The sequence below is a fragment of the Haemaphysalis longicornis genome, unplaced genomic scaffold (genome assembly GCF_048455015.1).
Source record: "Haemaphysalis longicornis isolate Haplotype H1 unplaced genomic scaffold, Haemaphysalis longicornis Haplotype H1 scaffold_8, whole genome shotgun sequence".
Classification (NCBI taxonomy): Eukaryota; Metazoa; Arthropoda; class Arachnida; order Ixodida; family Ixodidae; genus Haemaphysalis; species Haemaphysalis longicornis.
In genome coordinates, this window is record NW_027526445.1 from 39,552,397 (window position 1) to 39,574,569 (window position 22,173).

Sequence of the window (22,173 nt, forward strand, 5' to 3'; positions counted from 1 at the left end):
TGCCTGTCTATACTACCGTGATTTTGTCAAAACTAGCTATGGTTGTGCACTTTTATAGGAGAAGATTAGTGATGGAGAAGATGCCTGCTATACGCCACAGGCATGATATGGTAGCGGATATGACGCTCTTATACAAATAGCACAACAGCATGTCGTATAGGATGCTTGTGCATTTTTTCCTTTTGTTGTTTGTGTATAAGAGAGATCTTACGGTTATGAAGAATTGGTGAATAAAGCATTATGTGTTGCCACCAAATGTTTCTTATACACTTTGTCCTTCTTCGAACACTTTGGGCCTGGAACGGCAGCGCTGTAACGACGAATGGGGTATTTTCCACTGCAAGCTCAAACGCATAGCACACGTGAATACGCCACCGTCAAAATTTATAATGGTGTTCTTTGTTCATGTATAACGTAATCCACATCAATTGCTGCCGGAGGTGCATCAATCTAGCATTCGACAATAGCATTGTCACCTACGCTGGGGAAAATATTTCAGCAGAAAATATTCAAACCTTTCTGTGTTTTTAAGGAACCGCTTCGATGTTGTTTTAACCCGTTTGCTGTGTCCGGTCCTTGGGTTGCACTTTATTAGCAACACCTGGAATAATAACTGAGGCCAAAATGGCCCGGGCATCTGCTTTCCTCGCTCCTCGCTACAACTTGCAAATATCCTCGAACGCGATGATCATCCTTCCACCCTCCTATAAACGCCGCCTGCCTCTAACGCTCTTTCCCTTGTACCTTACTCCTCCAAAGAAAAAGACGATGATGGTTTGTGCAAGGGAATTTCATTTTCCCGCCTTCCACTGCTCGTACACCATCTAATAAAAGATTTCGTTGCTGCGAGGATTCCAGTGCCCCATGTGGTATATGTCGGCTGCGACCCACTTTTTGTTTTTAACGCGTCGTTTTGTATTTGCTATGTTAACAATCACACACACATTTATCTTTATTTAAAAGAACGCTACCTAGTCTGTTACGTATTGATGTTATTGTGCCTCAAACATACCTTATGTTCTTTTTTTCAACTCTCTTCGCAAGCATGAAATGTGTTACCATATCTAGTAGGCTGGAACGGCTTTTCCTATATAAACTTTTGTCAGAACTCCATTACACTTGGCGGGGTGGCTGGATCGAAGGACACGCAGGTAGAAATCCGGACTGAAAGACGATAAAGTGTGGGTTCATATCGCCCAATAAAGACCACGGCATCCAATATTTATATTTGTTGACAGCATCCAGGAACGGGAGGTGCAATTCTGACACTGGTTTCAAAACATAAATACTTATGAGTTTTTTTTAAACAGCTTAAGAGTGAATTTCCTGTGTATTGAAAAACATTTTTCGTGCAAAATGTTAGAACAACAGTCTGCAGGGCTTGCTGACTTCTAAAACATTTTTATTTCTGCATTTTGTTTCTCGGAATGGTAACTTAAACAGAATATTCACGGTATATCGCGAATATTTCCTTCACTTCCTAAAATCGAGTTTTATATGCACTACAAAGAAACGTGCCTATTAAAACATATATTTTATGACATCTGGACATTTATCGGTGAACAAATCGGAGCTTAATTTGCTGTACATGATATGCAAACACGTCGTAGGAATCAAGGTCGAAATTGATCGGTTCTTCCGGTAGTACGTGGTATTTTTGAAGCAAGTAAGTAATCATCAGAAAGATCTCCATCGAAGAGAAAGTTTCTCCAGGGCAGGCACGGCGACCTGCAAACAATAAAAAGTTTAGACTGCGGATTGTTTCACAAGTACGACACCACTTGTTTGACGCCATGACAACCCCTGTTTGACGCCATGCAAAATTAACCAGAACTATCGAATGGGCGCTAATTGCTGTTTATGTAAGACACATATGCAAGGGGTCGCCTCCGTTACTGGTAGAAAGAGGTTAAGTGCACGTGTACTACATGCCGGAAAAAATAAAATTTTTCTTGATATTCTCGGATACCAGCCCCCACCTCCCTCACAAGCCCTTCAGCGTATTCCATCTTCAATCCGGTCCCACATTACTGTATCCAAAATTCCTAACAATATGCACCCAGAATTCAACCAAGGTAGAAGGCTCTCCCGGGTTAAGCATCTGCGTTCACAATTCCACTTTCACCCCGATACTCGCTACACCGACGCCGCCCTCTACCCCACACGCCAGGCTCATGCTCTGGCGGTTGTAAACTCAGAAGGCACACTTCTCACCTCCCTCACAACTCTCTCGACATCAACCACCACTGCCGAAGAAATTGCCATAGCCATCGCCGCTACAACTGGCTCCGAATACCTTACAATAATAACAGATTCCCAGTAAGCCTGCCGTAACATTCAACATGGACGCATCTCACTTCCTGCATTACGCATACTCGCATCAATCAATCCCCTCCCCGACCTGTACATCGTCTGGACCCCTGGCCACTCGTCCCTCGAGGGAAATGAGGCGGCTCACGCCGCTGCCCGCGCCCTTCCACGCCGGGCATTTCCCTCAGGAACAGAACCTACGGTCCAGCCTCCTCCAACTCCCGCTGTTCCATCACGCTACCACGACGTCCTGCACCATTATCGCAACCTTCGCCTCACTTTGCCTCAACCTCACCCTCAACTAACCAAGGAGGAAGCAGTCATCTGGCGTCGATTACAAACAAACACATATTACAACGCACCCATCCTCCACGCTATCTCCCCTACCCAATATACACTCACCTGCCAATTCTGCCCCTCTCTTAATACTACCTACCACATGGTGTGGGCCTGTCAAAACACCCCATCGCTTACCCCCAATCCCAGACCTTCCCCAGAGCAGTGGGAGGGCCTGCTGACCAGCTCCCGTCACGCTGACCAGATCTTTCTGGTCACCCGTGCCAGGGCTGCAGCCAAGGCCCAAGGGTACCTGGACTGAGGTGAACCCACCCCACCGAGTGACGGCTCAACCACCACCGTCTGCTCTAATAAATGTTTCTTCTCTCTCTCTCTTTCTTGATATTCCCCTGTCACAAGAAAAGGCAACACGCTAACGTGATCAGGCACATCCTTGCCGCCGAGCTTAGCTCCCTCTTTAGGACAGAGAATTTTATACCAGTACCTCACTCTTGATCTAATTTTGACAATTGATGAACAGCTTAAATGGAAGAATCATTTCCTTATCTCTGCGCCTTTTTTCGTGTACACTTGGTGGCTCACCGGATTGAAAATTCGTAGCGGCTGCGTGGGAGGTAAGGTCAATTTTGGGGGTATTGGTAAAGGGTCGTAGGCTAAGGACCCATTTTATGTTGTTGTTTTGGAAAACCTGAGCGTATGAGTGGTCACAAGTTTAATGGTAAGAGAGCATAACTGCCACTACACCCAGTTCTTTGAGGCATTAGGATATAGGAGAGGAACTGGTACAATTACGTTGCGTCGTTTACTATAGCGAACCTTTTTTGGTCTCACTGATGGCGGTGTCGTAAGCAAAGCTAACTGCAGGACAGCCAACTTTACACAATGGGACCGCAGGTCATCACGATTATGCTGAAACAAGAAAAAAAAATGTTTCCAATTGTCAGATTGGAGCCTGTGTACCTCGCATTGTGAAGCCGACGTCTGACTGCGACGTCATCGTATTCGGTCGCACACCATTTTCTTAGGGTTTGTTTTGCGGGTGTTGGCGTTAGACTTTCGTTGATTTGAAGTTAATTTTGTAGAGAGTAGAAGTGGAATAGCAAATTCTCGACGGAAATAAAATCAAACTCTTTTCATACGTCTGCCTCTTCATTCGTACAACACCACACACACACATTTACGGCATTCTGTCTGCAAACAAATTTCCCATCCTCGCCTTCTAATGACGACGAACGTCTAGCGACAATAATGGTGGGGAGAGGGGGTGCTAAGTTTCCTCTTGAGGAATTCGTTTGCTGTCGGTGGGTTTAGGCTTTGACTCGCAGGCAGCTTGCACTTTTATTGTTTACGCTCCGACTTGGCCTCTTTGGCGGTGTGCAGTTTGAACATTGAGGCTTTGACTTTGTCTTGGCAGAGGCTCGTAACCTAGAAGTTTGCCATATAACTTTTGCATGCAAGAGTGCTTTACGTTTCAACCTTCGTCATCATTAGACGTAAATATTGTAATTTCAAATGGTAACTAATCCTGGAGTCCAAGCACATTGTACTCCACTTCATACGTGCGATTTATTTTATTTTTAAATAGGTAGAACTCTGTTCTAACCACAATCGCGGCATTTTCTAAGCCAGAAACACTGAACGCTACCTCCTGATGCAGCCGACAAAAATCGAATTCGCCAGAAAAAAAAATTATCCAAGTAAACGACACGCAATCCCCCGAAAGAGAAGCGCAGAGGCGACTGCAAAACAATACAGTTAAAATCACACACAAAAATATCCTTGTGCTCTGTCTTCGTAATTTAAACGACAGTTTCAGAACTTTCCACAACAGAAATCAGTAATAGAACTACGCTGTGAAGATCTTTTCCCGCAATAACTCCGGTAAAGTAACTAACTACGAGTCTACCATGGGTATATAGGATGAGGCAGTAGATGTGCACAGTGCTGCCTCACAGTGGCGTTGATGCTGAAGAGCTCTCCAGGAAGTTGCTGGAATTGTAGCAGTAATGGACCACGTACCATTTTCTAATGCTGCGTTATATGCAGCGATTCCGAAGAGCTTGACACAATGGACCTAAGGATGCGTATGCTGGCCCTGCTTCAATATAACCGGAGCATACCCAAGGGGTACACATTCGTGGACATGCTCCTGTATACCGCGATCCCGTACCAGTGAAGAACATTTCCGTACCCCCTTGCAACCCGTGGAGAATATTGATCGTTTCCACCACCTGACGAATATGTTGAGCAGTCCTCAAGTCATAACCACTGCAAGTACTTGAGTCACCGAAGCGAACTATGGGGGCCGAAGATTAACAACGCTACCAAATATAGGGGCAATTGTACGCAATGCGGCTTTAATAATTTGTATTTCGGAAGGTGTCAAATTACAAGTTTAGCGATAAGTTGAGCACTCATCGTATTTGTTTTTCCCAAATTTATCCTTCATAAACCACCAGAATATAAGCTATTGAGAGCATCCCAACGCAATAAAAGAATTCGTTAACAGCTAGTATCTGCGCGCATGCATTATACTGCTATTCCATAAATTAATAGCCATGTTACTGTATTGTTCTGCACATCCGCGTTGTGACGATGCAAAATATTATTACTTCTTTACAGTGTTTGCCTGCAGGGACAACAGACGTTTTGCTGCATTGGTATTATCTCATTTGTTTGAACCGTAATTGTACGTTCACAGCGGGTACACTCATTCATTTGACACCTACCAGTGCTGAATGGAATCAAAAACTCAGGCTTATGTGACATGATAGATCCATCGTCATTTAGGAAGCGACCAGGGACAAATTTTTGTGGTTCCTTCCATAGCGTTGGGTCTTGATGAACAGCCCATATGTTTGGAAGTACAACTGTGCCCTTTGGTATAAAGAAGCCATCAATGACAACGTCGTCTGAACATCTGAAATAAAATAGAAACGGTTTGAAAGGAACCAGAGAGCGAAACACAACATTGTATTATCTATAGAAATTGCTATTTATTCATGCATCAGATGTTCATTATCTCTCTCTCAACTCTAGTGCAGTCCGAGGATACTACTCAGCTAGAAAAAAACCGGACCATCTCCACTGACGTAAACACTCGGTAAGGGCGAAGCATGTAGTGTATAAGTGTATTCGGGGCGCCTTGACGTTTTTACCCACAGAGATCAAACCGTTCACGGCTAGACGTATCCAGCTTGGGTGTAAACGTCTCGTGCCGTTCAAGCACGAAGCGTTCTAGCGCGAGGAGTTGCAAAACGAGGATTTCGGTGTGTTATTTTAGTACGCATTGCGTTCTAGCGCGAGGCGTTGGAAATCGAGTGACCCAGGGTTTCAGTACCCCAACTACGCGAAACAACGACGACGACAGGGGACGCCGACAGCCAGAGCCCCTAAAGGGGTTCGCCCCTAAAAGAGAAGTTGATTTCGTGTCAGGTCTTCTGCAGCCGTTGCAATGTTCTTCTTCTGTTCTTCCTGGTCTTCTGCAGCCGTTGCAATCTTCTGCAGCCGTTACCGGCCTCTTTTACATCCCGGGCCCACCCCTCACGCTGTTCCCGTTCTGTATTGGTTCACCCAAGTTAAACGCAATAGAGTTTTGCTGAATTTTGAATTTCACTGCATCCGCAGTGCTAAAGTGCCATGTGTTACAACTTTTGTCATTAGTTTGGCGCACAAACAACAAGATGAGATTTAGGCTTCAGCGTCATCAATTTTTTGTATTTTGTTCTTACAACAGTGCTTTACGGCGTTTTCTAGATGTCCATCGAAAAAACATTAAACCCATTTCTATTCTCAATTGAAGAAAACCTTAGCGTACCAGCTGTGGGTTTTTTTTTTTTGCTTCAAATACAACGAATGAATTGGGTACGCTGAAACGTTTTGACAGATATAAAGTTTGCTTCCAGATTTTGTACCTTTGTAATATTCCTCTGTAAAATATCGTTTCGAAAAATTCTCGGAAATTTTGGTCATACGGCTGAATTGCCAAACACAACGGCAGACAGACATCATGTCAAAATGTTTGCGTTTATGGTGCCCAAGAACGTCTCTCGTATTTAACAGTGGTACGCAATATCTAAAAAAAACTGAAATTTTCTAATACGAGTTTTTAAGGGGTGGCGTGAAAGGAGAAAAAATTAGCAAAGGCTTAGCTCGACTATGCCAGAATATTCGTAGTGTGAGTCAAGGGTCAACTGGGTATTCTTAGCTGTCCTGATTGTCTAGGATTAACTTGATCATCATGCTTACTACTTCTTGAATGACACACACACGGTATACGCATTATGGGACACATGTATATTTATCAAGCGGCTCTGGCACCGCGTCACCAATCGCCCCTGACCTAAGCTGCTTCCACAGGTGCACGCTGGTGTTGCTGCGACACACGAGCCATCGGTTCCATACCCGGAAACACCTTGCATGTTCATCAAGTGGACTGGGCCGCCACGGGCGGGACGGAGGTCGGCGAAGACGCTAGACGCGTGGGCTGTGGTCCCACAGGCGCACGCCAGTGTTGCTGCGACGCACGAGCCATCGGTTCCACACTCGGCCACCCCTCGCATGGTCATCAAGTGGACCGGGCCGCCATGTGCCGCGCTTCCGCAGTATGGTGCTGCTGCGATTCGCGAGCCATCGGTTCCACACCTGGCCATCCCTCTCATATTCATCAGTTTTTTTTTCATCATCAGAAAATCAGTTTTTTTCATGTCAGCTCACCTAGCATGGTGAAAACTAACCCCACGCAGTTCTGGTGAACCACAATTCTGTACACTTCTTCGTCATTCACTTTATCCGGCAACTCTGACGATACGCTTGGTGACAGCATTGTGTAAATGTTCTTAATGCCAAATTCAGTTTCGTGTTTACGAAACAGCGCACTACTACCTCCCCTGGAGACACCACTGTTATTTTGAATAAAATGCCACCGATTACAATTGACAACAGCGAAATTTTCAGCTTAATCAAGAAATTCATCTTCAGCTGTTGGACCCAATAACATCCTGTCAAAAATACTTCAAAACACAAGGGACATGACAACCGCAATATTTGTAATGTTGTTCTCCCAATAACAGTATTTTGGCGATATACGGAATGAAAACTCGGAAATATCGTCACAATCTTTAAAATTGGTATCAAATCATGCGCCATGTAACTATGGTCCAGTAATACTAACCAGTATCCCATCAATGATTACGGAACATATCTATTACACAAATGCGATTAACCTCCTGGAAAACAACAACTTCCTATATCAGTAACAGCACGGCTTCCGGAAAGGTTTGTCCTGTTAAACATGTATACTCCTCCACGATTTGCACACCAGACTTGACAATAACAGTCAAACCAACGCAATGTTCCTTGACATAGTAAAACCATTTGCTAATGTCCCTCATCGCCCTTACATGCATACATTAAAACAACTGAACATTGATTCCTTCGTATTACCCTGGATATATAACTTCTCACCAATGGAAAACAATATGCAGTCGTAGACAAGACTGCTTCCGATGCTACCGAAGTGCACTCTGTAGTAACACAACGCACTGTACAAAGAGCGCTTCTGACCTTAATATGTATCAATGACCAGGCTTCCCGTGCCATTAATAATATTACCTTTTTGCAGGTGATTGTGTTGTATACGATCAAATAAATAGCCATGATGACAACTAACGTTACTAGGAGACGTTGTAGCTATTGAAAACAAGACCTACTACTGGTGTACCGAGAGGGAAATGTCACAAATGTACTGAAATGCAAAACTCTATCTTTAATGTGCGCGCTAACCCACTTAATTACAGTTACGCCCTCCATGCTCTGTACTCTCACCTACCAACTCGTACAAATACCAATTTGTAAATCTAACAATTAATCTGGCTTGGTCCGTTCATATTAACCGCCTTCTTTCTGCACCAGCCAGGGCTCTCGGTAATCTCCTACAGAATTTAAAAATATCCCCCCCGGAACTACAAAAAATATCCCACAGAACATTGGTGCGCCCAAAATTACAATATGCAGCAGATCTCTTGGATCCCAATCAAAAATACCTTGTTCCCGCAATGAAAGCTGTGCAAAATCTAGTGGTTAGGTTTGCATTTTGAGAATATTTATCTCCAACAACTTAACGGAGCAAAAAAAAACCGCTCTTCTCACACTCATACGTCACCGCCGGAAGCTTGCCCGATTAGCACTATTTTTAAATATCATTACACACTAAAAATACGCCAAACGTAGTGAACGTTTTTCGAGTGGGAGCAAAAACAAATTCCTAGTGTCGTACATGCGGGCCGACACAGTTGCATTGCCACACTCTTGGACGACATTCAGATTTGGACGATCTTCAGCAGAAACTGGCGTAGAGTAGAGACTCGATACAATTCAGACAATCGCTGTCAAGAATACGAGCCGATCAACTTAGCCTGCTTCGCTTCCATTCTTCGATCAACGCTTCCTCCCCAATGCCATCTCGCATGTTTTCGATCATCTTTCTGTCTTTTGGCGCCTTAACTTTTTTGTCGTTCTTTCCACTTATAAGTTTTTTCCCTTGTAGGATTAATAGGATGAAGGATGAATACTTGTAGTACGAATGTGAAGTTTAATTTCCCCCAGCAAGTGTAGACATGAAACGGAAACATATAGCGAACTCAAGACACTATCATGAAATACGTTCCAGATTATGTACCAAGGTGCTTCACACTTGTGTGGTACTTTGTAAAGTATTGTTTAACAATTATTCATGCCACTTTTACCAACTGCGGCATAGTTATTTCCCCGATTCTGTTATTTTGACGCTCAGGTGTTCGTACTTGAACACCAAGACGGGTCAATGCTAGCGTCTTACCAATTACACACTCCCATGGTTGCTGGATTATCTACTGCTCGACACTAAACCGCGGCATAGTGATGAGATGAAGTTAGCCGTTTATCCCCCTTTTTCCCGACGTAGTTTCGAGAATCGACAAAGAATCGCTGTTGCTGGGTCGTGCATCACCAAGACTTTCATCGTCACTCGTTCCCTTTTTTGTATTCTCATCGCATTGGTCATTGGCAGCGCATTCCACTCATTTCCGTCGCGTCGACCGGGATGGTAGTTCCGACCGTCTGAGAGGGGGAAGGTGATGTCACAAGATGCAGTGGACACCGCCCCGTATCGCCAATTGATGTATCACTCAATGGAGAATGACGGAGGGCCCAGCGCGCACACTTGCGTGGGTTCTCAGGACCGCTTTGTAAATACAGCTTCACATTCATCTATTGTGGGTCGTCTCACTTTTTTTTTCTTTCAGAAAACTACATGCAATCTACGTCAAAGTAGTACAAGTTCGCTTCATTGCATGATTTACAGAATAGTCCCTGAGATGTGCTACACGCTGCGCCCAAAAAAGCGCTCGTTAAAAAGAGCGTACACTCTTGAGAAGCCTGTTGTTCTGGGTTGTTTTACCCCATACGCTGCAATACCACTGCAGAGACAAATACAAGGACCGGCCCCGCACGCCTCCTGACACTCCCGTGTATACGCCTGCTGCCTTTTTACCTCACTTTTGCCACTGTCGGGACAATTTTTCGGGCAATAAACATTGCGGTAAAGAGCGCCTGCAAGTGTCATGCATGTACGAAAGATCGCAAAAGTAAGCCAGCTAGAGAGCACCTTTTCCGAGAGAAGAAGTACGCCGGCCTTGGCGTGATGCGACCTATACAGCATATAAATGTAAATATTAAACAACACAGGGAGCGTGATTTCTTCCTCAGCACCAATACGTGTTCGCCTCAGTAACACAGCCTTGGCGATAGAGATTCAAACAAGGAAGGTCCTCGTCTTGTTTGCGCTAAACCTTCCATTTAAGTATGTACCAACTCGCCCAACAGCACGCTCTGTTAAACTTCACTGCCTTTAAGCTGCCCATCACGCTTTCTGTCAAGCACAATTGAGAAGAATATCCGACTAAACGTTTCCATCGGGACTCTCAAATTACGGCTTAATATTTGGTTTTTCACTTTCGTGGTAATGTGTATTTAAACCAAGTATTTATTAGGTAATATATTTCTGCTTGAAACCATTTACATATCCATAACACCATCGTAGTGCATTTGTAGCATAGAATTTCCGCCGAACATGAACGCAAAATCTACAGGGAGTAAAAACTAGTTTGAAAAAGCTGGGCAATGAAACAGCTAAAGAATATCTTGTAAGGGGAATGGGATTATCGCTTAATATGAAAACTGGAGTGCCGTAACATGGTGCGGACAATCTCTTACATTTGAACAAGGGGTAGCATTACGGCCGTCCAACATGGGCATGCAAATGGGAGAGTGCAGTCAATCTAGTATGCCGGGAAGAATGGAAAAAACATTTTGCATGATTTTTTTTGGCTGGTGGGTTTCAGCGCAAGCACGCCGGTACTGTACTGTGGCTTGTATTTAGCTTTTCCCTGAATAAATGAGTACGCAGTAAGGGTTTTCCCTTCATTACTCTAAGGCTGCAACTCTATGGCTGCTGTATGGCCGCAACTTTCAATTCTTTAACTCTTTGGCTGTCCTGCTGTGTTGAGGCATCCACCAGCTGTTAAAAAACAACCATACCTCCAAGCACTAACGGTCGAAAGAAATTTATTATCTTTTGTATGCATGCAATTCTAAAGACTGCATCTGTTTCAGTGAAACTAAGAAGCTTTTATAGGTAACAATAACGATATCTGCAGACGCTGATTTAGATAGGCAGTAAGTTAGTTTATTTACAAGAACAAACGACAAACAAAGAATACGTAGCATGCTACTACCACATGACCACACAGATATGGGCTAGTACTTCATTCTTAGTCACGGCGTGATCGCTCGATATTCTACAGAAGAGCTCAGAAAGTCTGCAGCTGGGTCATACCTTTTTTGGAAGATCTGCCAAAAAAGAAACACCGGTATTTGGTGTTTGATATGGTCAAGGAGAAGTTAGGGGAGCCAGCGATAACTTGATATTTTGTGCCTAAGCGTCTTAAACTTCATGGTATCCTTATCCGTCTACGCAAAACGATTGTTTCGTCCCCAGTGTTAAGCTCGTACTCAGGAACATGCCTGTGTCGCAACTAAGCGAAGTAGTAAATACTGAAATGAATCTGTTTAAACGCACGTGATGAACATATTAGCTCAGCATTTAAGCCTCATTTAATTGTTTTAAGGAATAGTCACTTTCCAAGCGAACGATAATACCACAGCAAAGACTCTTAAGGAAGCGTTTGGAGGAGCGGTGCCCCAAGGTGCTACTGCCGAAAATGACCGCACGCTGAGATTACAAAAATGACAGTTTACCAGAGCTGGTAAATGAGAAAATATTCCAGTCCAGATTTCTACACGATTTTTAATTAAAATGTTCGAAGTGTCTCCTCAACTGCTCTTAAGGGTGGCTCACATAAGCATGTTAACGAACCAATACTTACACCACTCCTGTGCTGCGGAAAATTTCCCATCACAAGGGATACTGTTATTCCCATCAACTTTTTTTCCTCAAAAACAGTTGAATTCCACAATTGCGCTATTTTCGGGTTGCTACCCCAGAACGGAACTGTCTCTTCTGTTTTGTATAATGGAACAGCCTTTTGTAGCATAATAGCCTTTTGTAGCATTAGTGTTACCTCTTTGACAACATTAGAGCTAAACACCATCCAAACGTCAAAAAAGTATGTGAGAGCGCCAGTACGCATTCATACTGGAAAGGGAATTACAGGTAATTCATGGTTACAATAACGTACTACCCATTACAAACATGCACGAAATCGCAATTTATATTATTGCATTTCAAAGACATGCTTACTCGCGGGGAATTCCGAGTATTGAAGCAGTCTTCCACCGGTCCATCTCCCATATACAGGCCAATGTGAAGGGCATCTTTTTCCGGTCCTCCCAAGTCGGCTGGCGCTCCCGACCTATGATATCATCAATTTCTTGCTGCACCTGAGCCTGAATCGTGTCGGGATTATTGGCAAAGTTCACCAAGTGCATATTCATTGTGGTTGCCGTGCTGAATGTACCTCCATTGAGGAATGCGTCAATGTTTCCTATGAGGTAACGATCTGCGTCGAGAACCAAAACACAAGCTTCTGTCTTAAGCGGCGAAAAAAAGATGTCCAGCAAAGCACAGTTTTCGCACGACACCTGAAACAATAAAAATTGCCATGACAGTGACATCTTTCAGACAGTGTACACCTGGTGCCATTTACTTGCCTGCAGCCAACTGTATTTTAACTATTTTATAAACAGCAAGTGAAACAGGAACTACGATCACACAAAATGCATTTTTTATTCTGCGTAATATTTCCTCAGGCCGGTAAGACAAACGCGGCTAATATTCAACAAGTCAAAACAATACATTTGTCTTCAATATAGTTTAGTTCGTGACTGAAGAATAAAGCTGTGAAGCATATCAAAAAGCAATTTCACAGACACAAATCACTCCTTAATGCAGGTACACTCAATTCAAGACAGCGACTCATTACACAATTTGAAGACTTGAGCGCTTACTAATCTCAATGTTTTACAATTAGCTATACATTCATTTCGCGCGATCTGACAACTGTGGCTGGTTTAACAGAAAATATTGTGGTGTAATGCGCTTGACGCCAAGGACCAAGTCAAAAACGTAATCAGCGTAACACCGTGAACACAACAACCTTAGTGTGCAAGTGGAAGGGGAGAGAAAGATGATAACGTAGCGGAACTTTAGCAGACATGGTACTCACGTACTACGATCACTACAAGATAGGAGGGTCTTCAGCGGAGGCACCAAGCTGCGCAGCAATTGCTGCACGTTCCTTGGCACTTACGAGGAGTGCGGGTTCATACGTAGTGTTGCATCAACTATGACGCGAATACAGGGCCGAAAGTTACAACAATAAAATATAATGAAAGCGACGTTGGCAGAGTGAGGTACATCCAAAACAAACACATGAGTGACAGTAGGCCAATGCACAGCTGAGCAATCAAAGATGACCTCTGAGAAAGGGCAAGAACTCCAATGGAGGTAGCAGTCACTGAGGCGGATCATAAACAGCGTGAGGGAAACGCTCAATAAAAGGTGCTGCTTCGATATTATGCAAATATCCAAGCAGCAAGATATTCAAGCGTATGCAAAAATGTTAGCAGAAGATGAAACAATACATAGAGGACACACTACGAGCATGTTGAGTCCATGCCTTTTCTGTGTTGCGCGGTTGTCTACGCAAACACTTTTGGAATACGAAAAACTTTGTGTTTCGATCTTCTCAAACAAGTGAAAAGCGCGCCTAATCAGGCCGACTACAAGGTTCGGGAGGAAAAGGAGTCCCAATCCTGCTGATGCAATGACGCTGCCCAGACAGTGCTACGTGGAATCCGGGATGTAGTTATTACAGTTATCATGTGATAGCAATCAATTATAATAATGACTGCTATTATCCAAACCCTTGTATAGCAAAAAAATGTCTACTAGAAGTGCGCTTTAACAGACATCTCTCTGTTATACTAAAATGTATTATTGCATTGCGTTACCCCTGTCCTAACTAACCCAAACAACAAAAATTACAAAGAAAAATATGTAAACAGGTAACCTGATTTTCAAGAAACCCGGAATTTTTCTCACTGGGCTTTCGGACGTAACAGCGCGGAACACCTCAGCATCCTCCACCAAACATAAGGCACTATAGGTCGGAAGTATACAGAATAGTAACCTAAATTTCACTAAGTTTATGCAGCAATTAAAGGGGATGAACATTTCGAGTTTTTTGGGGCAACACGTTCAACACGCTTAGTTGAACCTTTTTGCTATTAGTTAACAAGACCCAACAATTATAGTCTGATAACCTGAAAAAGAAACAAACCAACTTGTTTTGTCTTCACCACTGTGTCTCCGCTGAGTTTCGCCTGCGGTTGACATGCCGACGATTTCACATAGGGAAAGAGGTGAATGGTATTGGGGAAACAATCAAAAGCATGATTACAGTAATGGGGAAACAATTGAATGCATGATGCGCTGGTAAGAAAGCACGTGTATTGCGCAATAAGATCTCAAAACGGCAAACATCCCTTCTTCTAGTACGGCAATACTGCTGCTTCTATTATTATTTTGTGTGGCTGAACATAAACCGACGCTGTTACAAAGACACATCAGTACACTGCCAACGTGTTCAAGAATAAACGAAGGGTTAAATTAAGTTTTCGAGGAGAACAAAGGTGAGGTCAAGGAATTATGTGCAATGCTCGCAGTTTGGGACGGGAACGCCCAAATGAATGATTTAGAAAAATACATTGGTCGCAATGGCTCCATTCTGTTGTATCTGTAGGAGAGAAACAACCAGTAACAGGACAACAATAATTCTTTAGTTCATTAGATTCCTTCTTTACGATCCAGAATGAGCAATGTAAGATTAACCAAACGCATAGATGATAGAAGAAGGCAGTGACACACTATAATCGCGTAATCGTGCACACATATGTTTCTCGTTGGGTGACTACCAGAGAGAGAATTGTAGAACTGCTAACAATTTTTATTGCCTAGAAGTGACAGATCTTGAGATACATGTATGCACAACAATTTAGGAATAGCGGATTTAACCCAAGTAGGAACGACGCGATGTCAAGCCAGTGCGACGAAGCACATACCGAAAAAAAAGAACAACTAATAGTTGGAGGTGTGGTGAACTAACCGAAACATAAAGCTCGCAAGAACAATTGAAGCTGAGCAAAAGAGAAATGCGGCTGTACGTACAAATACAGTGAATGGAAGGTTTCAAAAGATAGGCTGGGGATTAGCTTGAAAAGGCTTAAGCATTCCGTGACATATTTTCGATCCTTCACGCTACCTACACGCTACCTGATTTATGTTTTATTTTACACAAATAAGCGTGCATCGTTTGATTTCAGGTATGTAGAAAGTTTTCCGATGTATTCACCTTGCAGGTATTCTGCGGGGTGTTGATTGAGTGTTTGAAGTGTTCGATGTACGCAGCGTCACGAATATATTGAAAATGAATAAATTGTGCAAATGGATATTTAGTGTTCAGCTCGTCTGAATGAAAACCGAAGGCATGCAGTGCTGCAACAAAGTTATAAGAGAAACAATAAAAATGTGAACAAATCAGCTGTTCCTCCAGGATCCGTGCTTGGTCTTTCATTACTCTTGGTTTTCACCGACGACCTCGGATCCGATATTGCCTCTTCAGTATGTCTATTCGCGGACGATTGCGTCACATATAGGGAGATGAGCGAACCGACCGACACGTCTACCTTACAAAATTAGTGAAACTAATGGAGTGGCTTCGACTGAGGCAAATGGAAATTAACGTTGGAATACCAAACACATTAGATTTGCTCCGGTGGAACACAACCCTGCCCCACATACGGAGTTAATGACAATGTAATGGGGTCTGCTTCATCAAAAAAAATACCCTCGCGATTTTCTTAACTCTGATTTCACCTGGAACAGTAATCTCGAATACGTTCCTAACAAATCCTTGTAACGATTCCGTCTTCTGTTACACGGTCGATAGTCCCACAACCGGACACAAAACTTCGGGCATATAAAGCTTTGGTCAGGCCTTCTTTAGAGTACGCTTCAGCAATTCGGCACCCCGATACGGCAATGTTGACTGACATGCTGAAGTGAGTCCAAATTAGAGCAGCCAAATGTATCAGCTTTTTCTGCTCTGGCAACGAAAGCATGTCATTACTGAAGCATAATATGAGCCTTCCTCCTCTTGCCAAGCGCGGAAAGTTGTTCCACCCTTCTTTTTTACACACTGTGTAACATAGTGTATTCAACATAGTAACATAACATAGTGTAATGTGTACCATAGTGTGTTGACACTTATGTAACATTGTTCCGAAGCTTAATTACGTGAATCCTCACATTTCTCCTCGTAGCAGCCATGCGCAAAAACTGGGCCACTATTTTCGCGCACCAAGAATTACCAGTTGTCGCCACTTACTTTGTGTGTACAAGAATGGAATTATCTACCTTATGACCTCGTCGCCATCAGCGATTCATTACGGTTCAAATCTTCATTGCAATCCACTTTAAAAGCTGGTGATGATTTGTAGCCAGTTCTTTATGTCAAGTGTATTACGCTCGTTGACAATGTGTGCTTTCCTTTCTTTAACTGTGTTACCTGTTGTTGCAAATTGACTACTTCGTCGTTTCTATTCTTTCCGCACATTTGGTGCGGAAAGAATACAAACAACGAAGTATTTTTTTACGAGGAAAATTCGTGATTGTGGAGTGTGCACCCAATCAATCTTTCCTATCAGCGTTGAAAAATGACTTTTCATTTACAACTCCACTGTTCGCCCTTTTCCCGCACTACCACGTGGTACGCGCATTGCGTCGCTATGCCTATTGCTCGCCCTACGCCAGTTGCAAAATTGCTGTTTCAAAAGCGAATAATGTGGTCACTGTGTTATCTTGTCGTTGAAGGCAACGACGCATTTATTCTTGTTTATCTCTTGTGTTGGGCAGACTGTTGTAAAATTTTGTTGCCGGTCGGCTTTATTTTGTATGAGCTACTGTATGGTTCGCGGTCAGTACTCCAGTAAAGTGCTGTCATTTACGTGTTCATCTATGCTGTGTAATTTGCATATGGTATCGCACACTCCTGCCGAAGACCTTGTTTCAAAGGTTGCAGTACTACAGAAATAAATAAATAAATGTATTCTTGACGATGTTGTACCAGTTGATGTATCCCCCCTAATGGAAGGCCTTCGGGGGCCGTAAGGTATATAAATGTATAAATAAAACGTTGAACAAGCCAGGACGGGAACATAACCAAAAAGATCAAAGCCCCTTCGTTAGAGAAGAATGGCCAAATCGCTCAAGCCGCTTCGACCGTGTCAAAATTGCGCAATCGGATAGATGTCGGAATAATAAAGCATGGCACCCAGGTTAGATTTCGACCTTGGGAACGGGTTTTTTTTTTTTTCGGAGAAGCTGAATGTACTCTTCTTGACATCGTAGTTCTGTGAAACCCATTGTGCAACGTTTGCTTTCTGGAGTGCGTTTTGGCGCGCCTTTTGAACGCCATCAGTGAGGCATAGCAATCTTCGCTTTAAAAATAGGTGGGTGAGGTGAACACGATTACCATCGGTAAGACCAATCAAAAATATAGTTAGTGTGCACGAGGCAGGAAATGTGGTACGAAAAACCTGCAATCATTGTGAAGGTCGGAGGTTGGCTTTTTGAGCCTACAGCTGCTTTCTTTATAATTAGCAGCTTTATATTGAAGTATAACCAAAACGGTGGAGCATGTGTGGTCTTTTTAGGGAAAGCTAACTGTTCAACAAATTAGTTGGAAATATTAGTATCTCTTAACAATTGAGTGAAACATCCGCGTTCCCCAATCGGCTCGAATATAATGCAAACAAAAGACTGAAAAACCACTCATTGGACCAACAGCGAATTGGAGTTCCAAATGCAAAAAAATGAATTAGTAGAATGTATTGCACAATTGGTGATACTCCAACAACAAAAATATAGGTTGTTCCTCCAACACCAAAACCAAAAATATAGGTTGATACTCCAACACCAAAACCAAACGAGTAGTATAACGACCACGCATTAGGGTAAATTATATGACGACACATGTTATTCCTCAAAATTTGCACAGCAGAAATAACCATCAGATGAAAAAAATTCCTGACGATTTACTACACTTCCTAGTGCGAAATTTGCGCGCAGGGCGAACTGCAGTCTCGTTCACGGCGCATACATGCTGCGTCTCAGGAAGTGATCGCGTGATCAGCAAAAGCACTGCGGCGCTCGCTACCCTGCGGTATCTCGTAGCGCGTCGCCACCATCGATAATGCTGCTGTAAATCGGGTTCGAACCTCTCACGCAAACGTAACGGGATTCGGATGAGCCACGCAACGAGGAGGTCGCAGAAGGGCCGATGTATGTGCATCAGGCAGTGTTCAATGGGCTTCTGGAGGCATGGTCTCAGCATAATAGCTTACCCCTTACAGTTTAGCCATTCTTTAATCCTACGCTTTCCTGCGGGGTCATCTTCGGTGGTCTCCTCGTTCTCTGGGCTATGTTGTAGCGCGTCGCCGCTGGCGCGCACCTCGGGCCATATCGGCACCTTGCCGTCCCACTCACGCTTTCACCACACTTTCCTTTTTCGTCTTCTTCGGTGTTTGATGTTCCCTGGTTCACTTGGTTATTCGGCCGGCGACGCTCCCAAACGACATTGGCGGACGCTTAAGTGCCCGGCCCTAAAATTATGCAGTCTGGGCCAAACTTGCACTGTGCAAGTAAGAACACAGTTGGTAGATCACGCCTTTCGAGATTCGACTAAACACGCGTCGCGGAAAGCAGTGCTTTTATTGACTTGACCTGTTTTGGAAAATTACATGGGCTGGGCCAACAATTCCACAAGCAGCAGATGTATCTTTCTCCGAATCCTAAGAACATATTCATCAATGGCACGACTACGTTATTCTTTCTGATCAAAATTTTCAAAAGGTTTTATAGTGAACCTCCCTCTGTCTCACTGGTGGCGTTGTCGTCCGCGTGGAACGCAGTGCAGGAAAGGTAACTCTACACAATATGTTTCGGAAATTTACGATCAATCATACTCCACATACCATAACAGCGGGGAGTTTTTGAATGTCTGACGCACCTCTCGTATTACGCAGCATATAGTTTGGCTGTACACACTGTTAGTAATGATGATGATGACGACTCTAAAAAGGGTTGAAATGTGGCTATGGTATTTGGTCGTGTGGGCTGAATGTTGGCTTTCGACGTTGGCTGAGTTCAAGTGGACTTTCCTTTTGAACTTAGCAGTTTAGTTTCTGGACTTTGGAAAGTATTTTCCGGTTTTTAGTTTCATTCAGGCTTTCTGCGAGAAAGGTTCGCGTTATATGCGTCTTTTTCTTCAGATGAGGGCTTATATTTGTTCACCAAATAAGCTCAACTCACTTATCCGACCCTTTAGAGTGCTAGGGGTCGTAAAATTTGCAACGAAACATTTTTTCCTCCTATACGATAAAAAACGAAGCTTAGTTATAGGTTTCGAGGATAAAACTCAAAAAACAACCCCAAAAAATACCTCTAGTACCAAATATTATCACCAAAAGGTAGTTCTTTGTTTATGTAAGACTAAAACGTACGAACGTTTCTACTTCAGACATAGGCTCTACTTCCGTTTAACGACTTCCACCCCCACTACTCCACCAAATATTTTGTCACCTTTCTCGTCAAAAGACGGGTTTCATAGGATACATGACTTACATGTGAACAGGGATTTGGGATCGTTCTTTGTTTCTTCAATCTTCTTCATATATCCCTGGATAAACCCAGATGTGTCGTCGTCATTCGAAACGTTGTAGGCGTTCACTTGTTTCCTTTGAAGAAAGGGCAAATCAGAAGCACAGGAAGGTGGAAGTTCTTTTGCAGCGTAGAAATTTGCACGTTTTGTACACTCTTGGAACTCACCAGAGCATTCCTTGCACATGTAAGTATGTCTTTATTCAACAACAAAAAAAAATGCCGCAAGAAAAATCTTAAGCTATATGGGGCTCAGGTTACACTAAGATTATAATCACCGGAGACCCTTCTTTGACATTAGCCATGACAAACTTGGCTGACGCATCCGATACTCCCTAATGCAAAATTTCTGCGCAGGGTTAACTGCAGTCTTCTCAGTGACGGCGAATACCTTTCGCGTCACGCGAGGTAATCGATGTATCAGACAACAGAGGATGGTGCGCGTATACTGCATGGCGTTTCGACGACACGCGTCGCCACGGGGCCCCATGTCTCACGACTCTCGTCATACTTTCATTCTCCGCTTTCTTTATCGCTCTATCTTCGATGGCCCCTCCGTTCTCTCGTTTAACTCGTATTACGTTGCCGCAGAACAGAATGTCTCAGGCCGTTTCCGCAAACCACCCTCCTCCTCACAATTTCGTCACACTCGCCTACTCCGCGTTCCTGCTCGTTCTATTTCGCTTGTCTTCGTTGTCCACGTCGTTAGCTTGGTTACAACTATGACTGACGGCACCGTGAAACCACGTGAGCGGGTGTGAGATTTCGGCGCACGTTAAAGATCCCCAGGTGGTCAAAATTAATCCGGAGCCCTCCACTACGGCGCGCCTCATCGCCTGCGTTGCGTCGGCGCGTTAAACCCTACAATCAATCAATCAATCAATCAATCAATCAATCAATCACGTGAGCGGGTGTGTAAAGGCTGCTTACCAAAAGGAGTATATGGGAGAATTTAAGCTGAATAATTGTTTGTCAAGAAATTCGTCACATAAGACTTCTGTCCGTGCATTGTACCGGGTTCTACAAGTGGGGCGGGGCATCATGACGGGGAGGTCTGGAAGCTACGGTACAATGGTCGAAGCTAAAAGGACGTTTTTGTGGGAAATAAAATAAACAAACCGTGAGTTCCTAATTTCCGTATATATATTGAAAGGGCACCTTCGAGATATGAGAGAGAATAATAAAATACATAGTTACAACTAAAAAATCAATTACATCAGATATAATACGAGATGTACGGTCTACTCAACGCCACAACACAGCACCACATTTATTTTAGCAACTTCCCGTCCTCAAGGAAGCCGGAAACCTCCGTAACCTACCGTACCGTTCTTATATTAAACACTCTCTACGTAGATTACTCCTTTGAGTCGACGAGCTCAAATGCATCGAGCTCCTTCAGCTCAAATTGGAGGGTGAGTCACAGCTCTTTCAAAAGTACGCAGCGAGCAAAAAATTCGGTAGCCCGTCCCGTTAAGCTGGGAAGTCAGAACCTGAAAAATCTTGTAGCCCAAGATCTACTTGGGAGAATGACGGCTTTTTGTGTCCATAGACACTTCAACTATCTACAAAACAAATATCCCACCTGACCGGTTATTCCAGTGCTCTCTGTTGCTATAGTTTATTTATTTATTTATTTATTTAAAATTTCTCACAGACCCCATATACAGGGCATTGCGTAAGGGGGTAAATGGGGAAGTGTTACATATCATGCAAAATTAATTCACACGTTACAAAGCATAGCAGCACAACTAATTTCTACGAGGTTTGCACTATCACGTAAAGTTACAAGACGATAAGAAGAAAAAAGAAAAGGCGATTGCATAACGCCCATAAGACAAAGTGAACCGAATACAATAAGGGTAGTATATGAAGGAGACGTCAATCAAAGATAGCCGACTTTACCGACGCGACACGCACTAATGAGTTGCTATACCTTGCAGAACACAAACAAAAATCACCAGAAAAAACGCAGAACCTATGCCCATGCGCAGAAAACATTTTCAGTATACCACATTCATAATCGAGCACAAAGTGCCACACAGAAAAAAGAAAAAAAAAGACAAAAAAGTACATGCGGTGCAACAGGTTCTGTGGTCTCCAAGCACATTTTTTCAAGCCAATTGTTTAGGAAAGGTGGCCAGTGTGGGTATGCCAGCCGTTCTCACTAATAACGCGGACAAATTAAATTGAAATTGTCGACAAAATGGCTTATTGTTGAAGCTGAAACACAAGTTTCAAAACCCGAACACTTAAGGAGCTGACTTGTTGCAGTTTGCTGCAGAAAA

At 43.4% G+C, this 22,173-nt stretch overlaps 1 protein-coding gene across 1 annotated transcript in view; it reads right to left on the reverse strand.

The window, feature by feature from the left end:
• Positions 1-1,508: 1,508 nt before the first annotated feature.
• LOC144148729 (cytochrome P450 2F3-like) overlaps positions 1,509-22,173 on the reverse strand; it is a 72,784-nt gene continuing 52,119 nt past the window's right edge. The window contains exons 6-9 of the mRNA XM_077680251.1: positions 19,850-19,962; positions 12,407-12,665; positions 5,337-5,527; positions 1,509-1,728 (exon numbers count right to left, since the gene is read on the reverse strand). Of these exons, the coding sequence (XP_077536377.1) occupies positions 1,553-1,728; positions 5,337-5,527; positions 12,407-12,665; positions 19,850-19,962 (739 nt within the window). The 3' untranslated portion in view covers positions 1,509-1,552. The remainder of the gene's footprint in view (positions 1,729-5,336; positions 5,528-12,406; positions 12,666-19,849; positions 19,963-22,173) is intronic.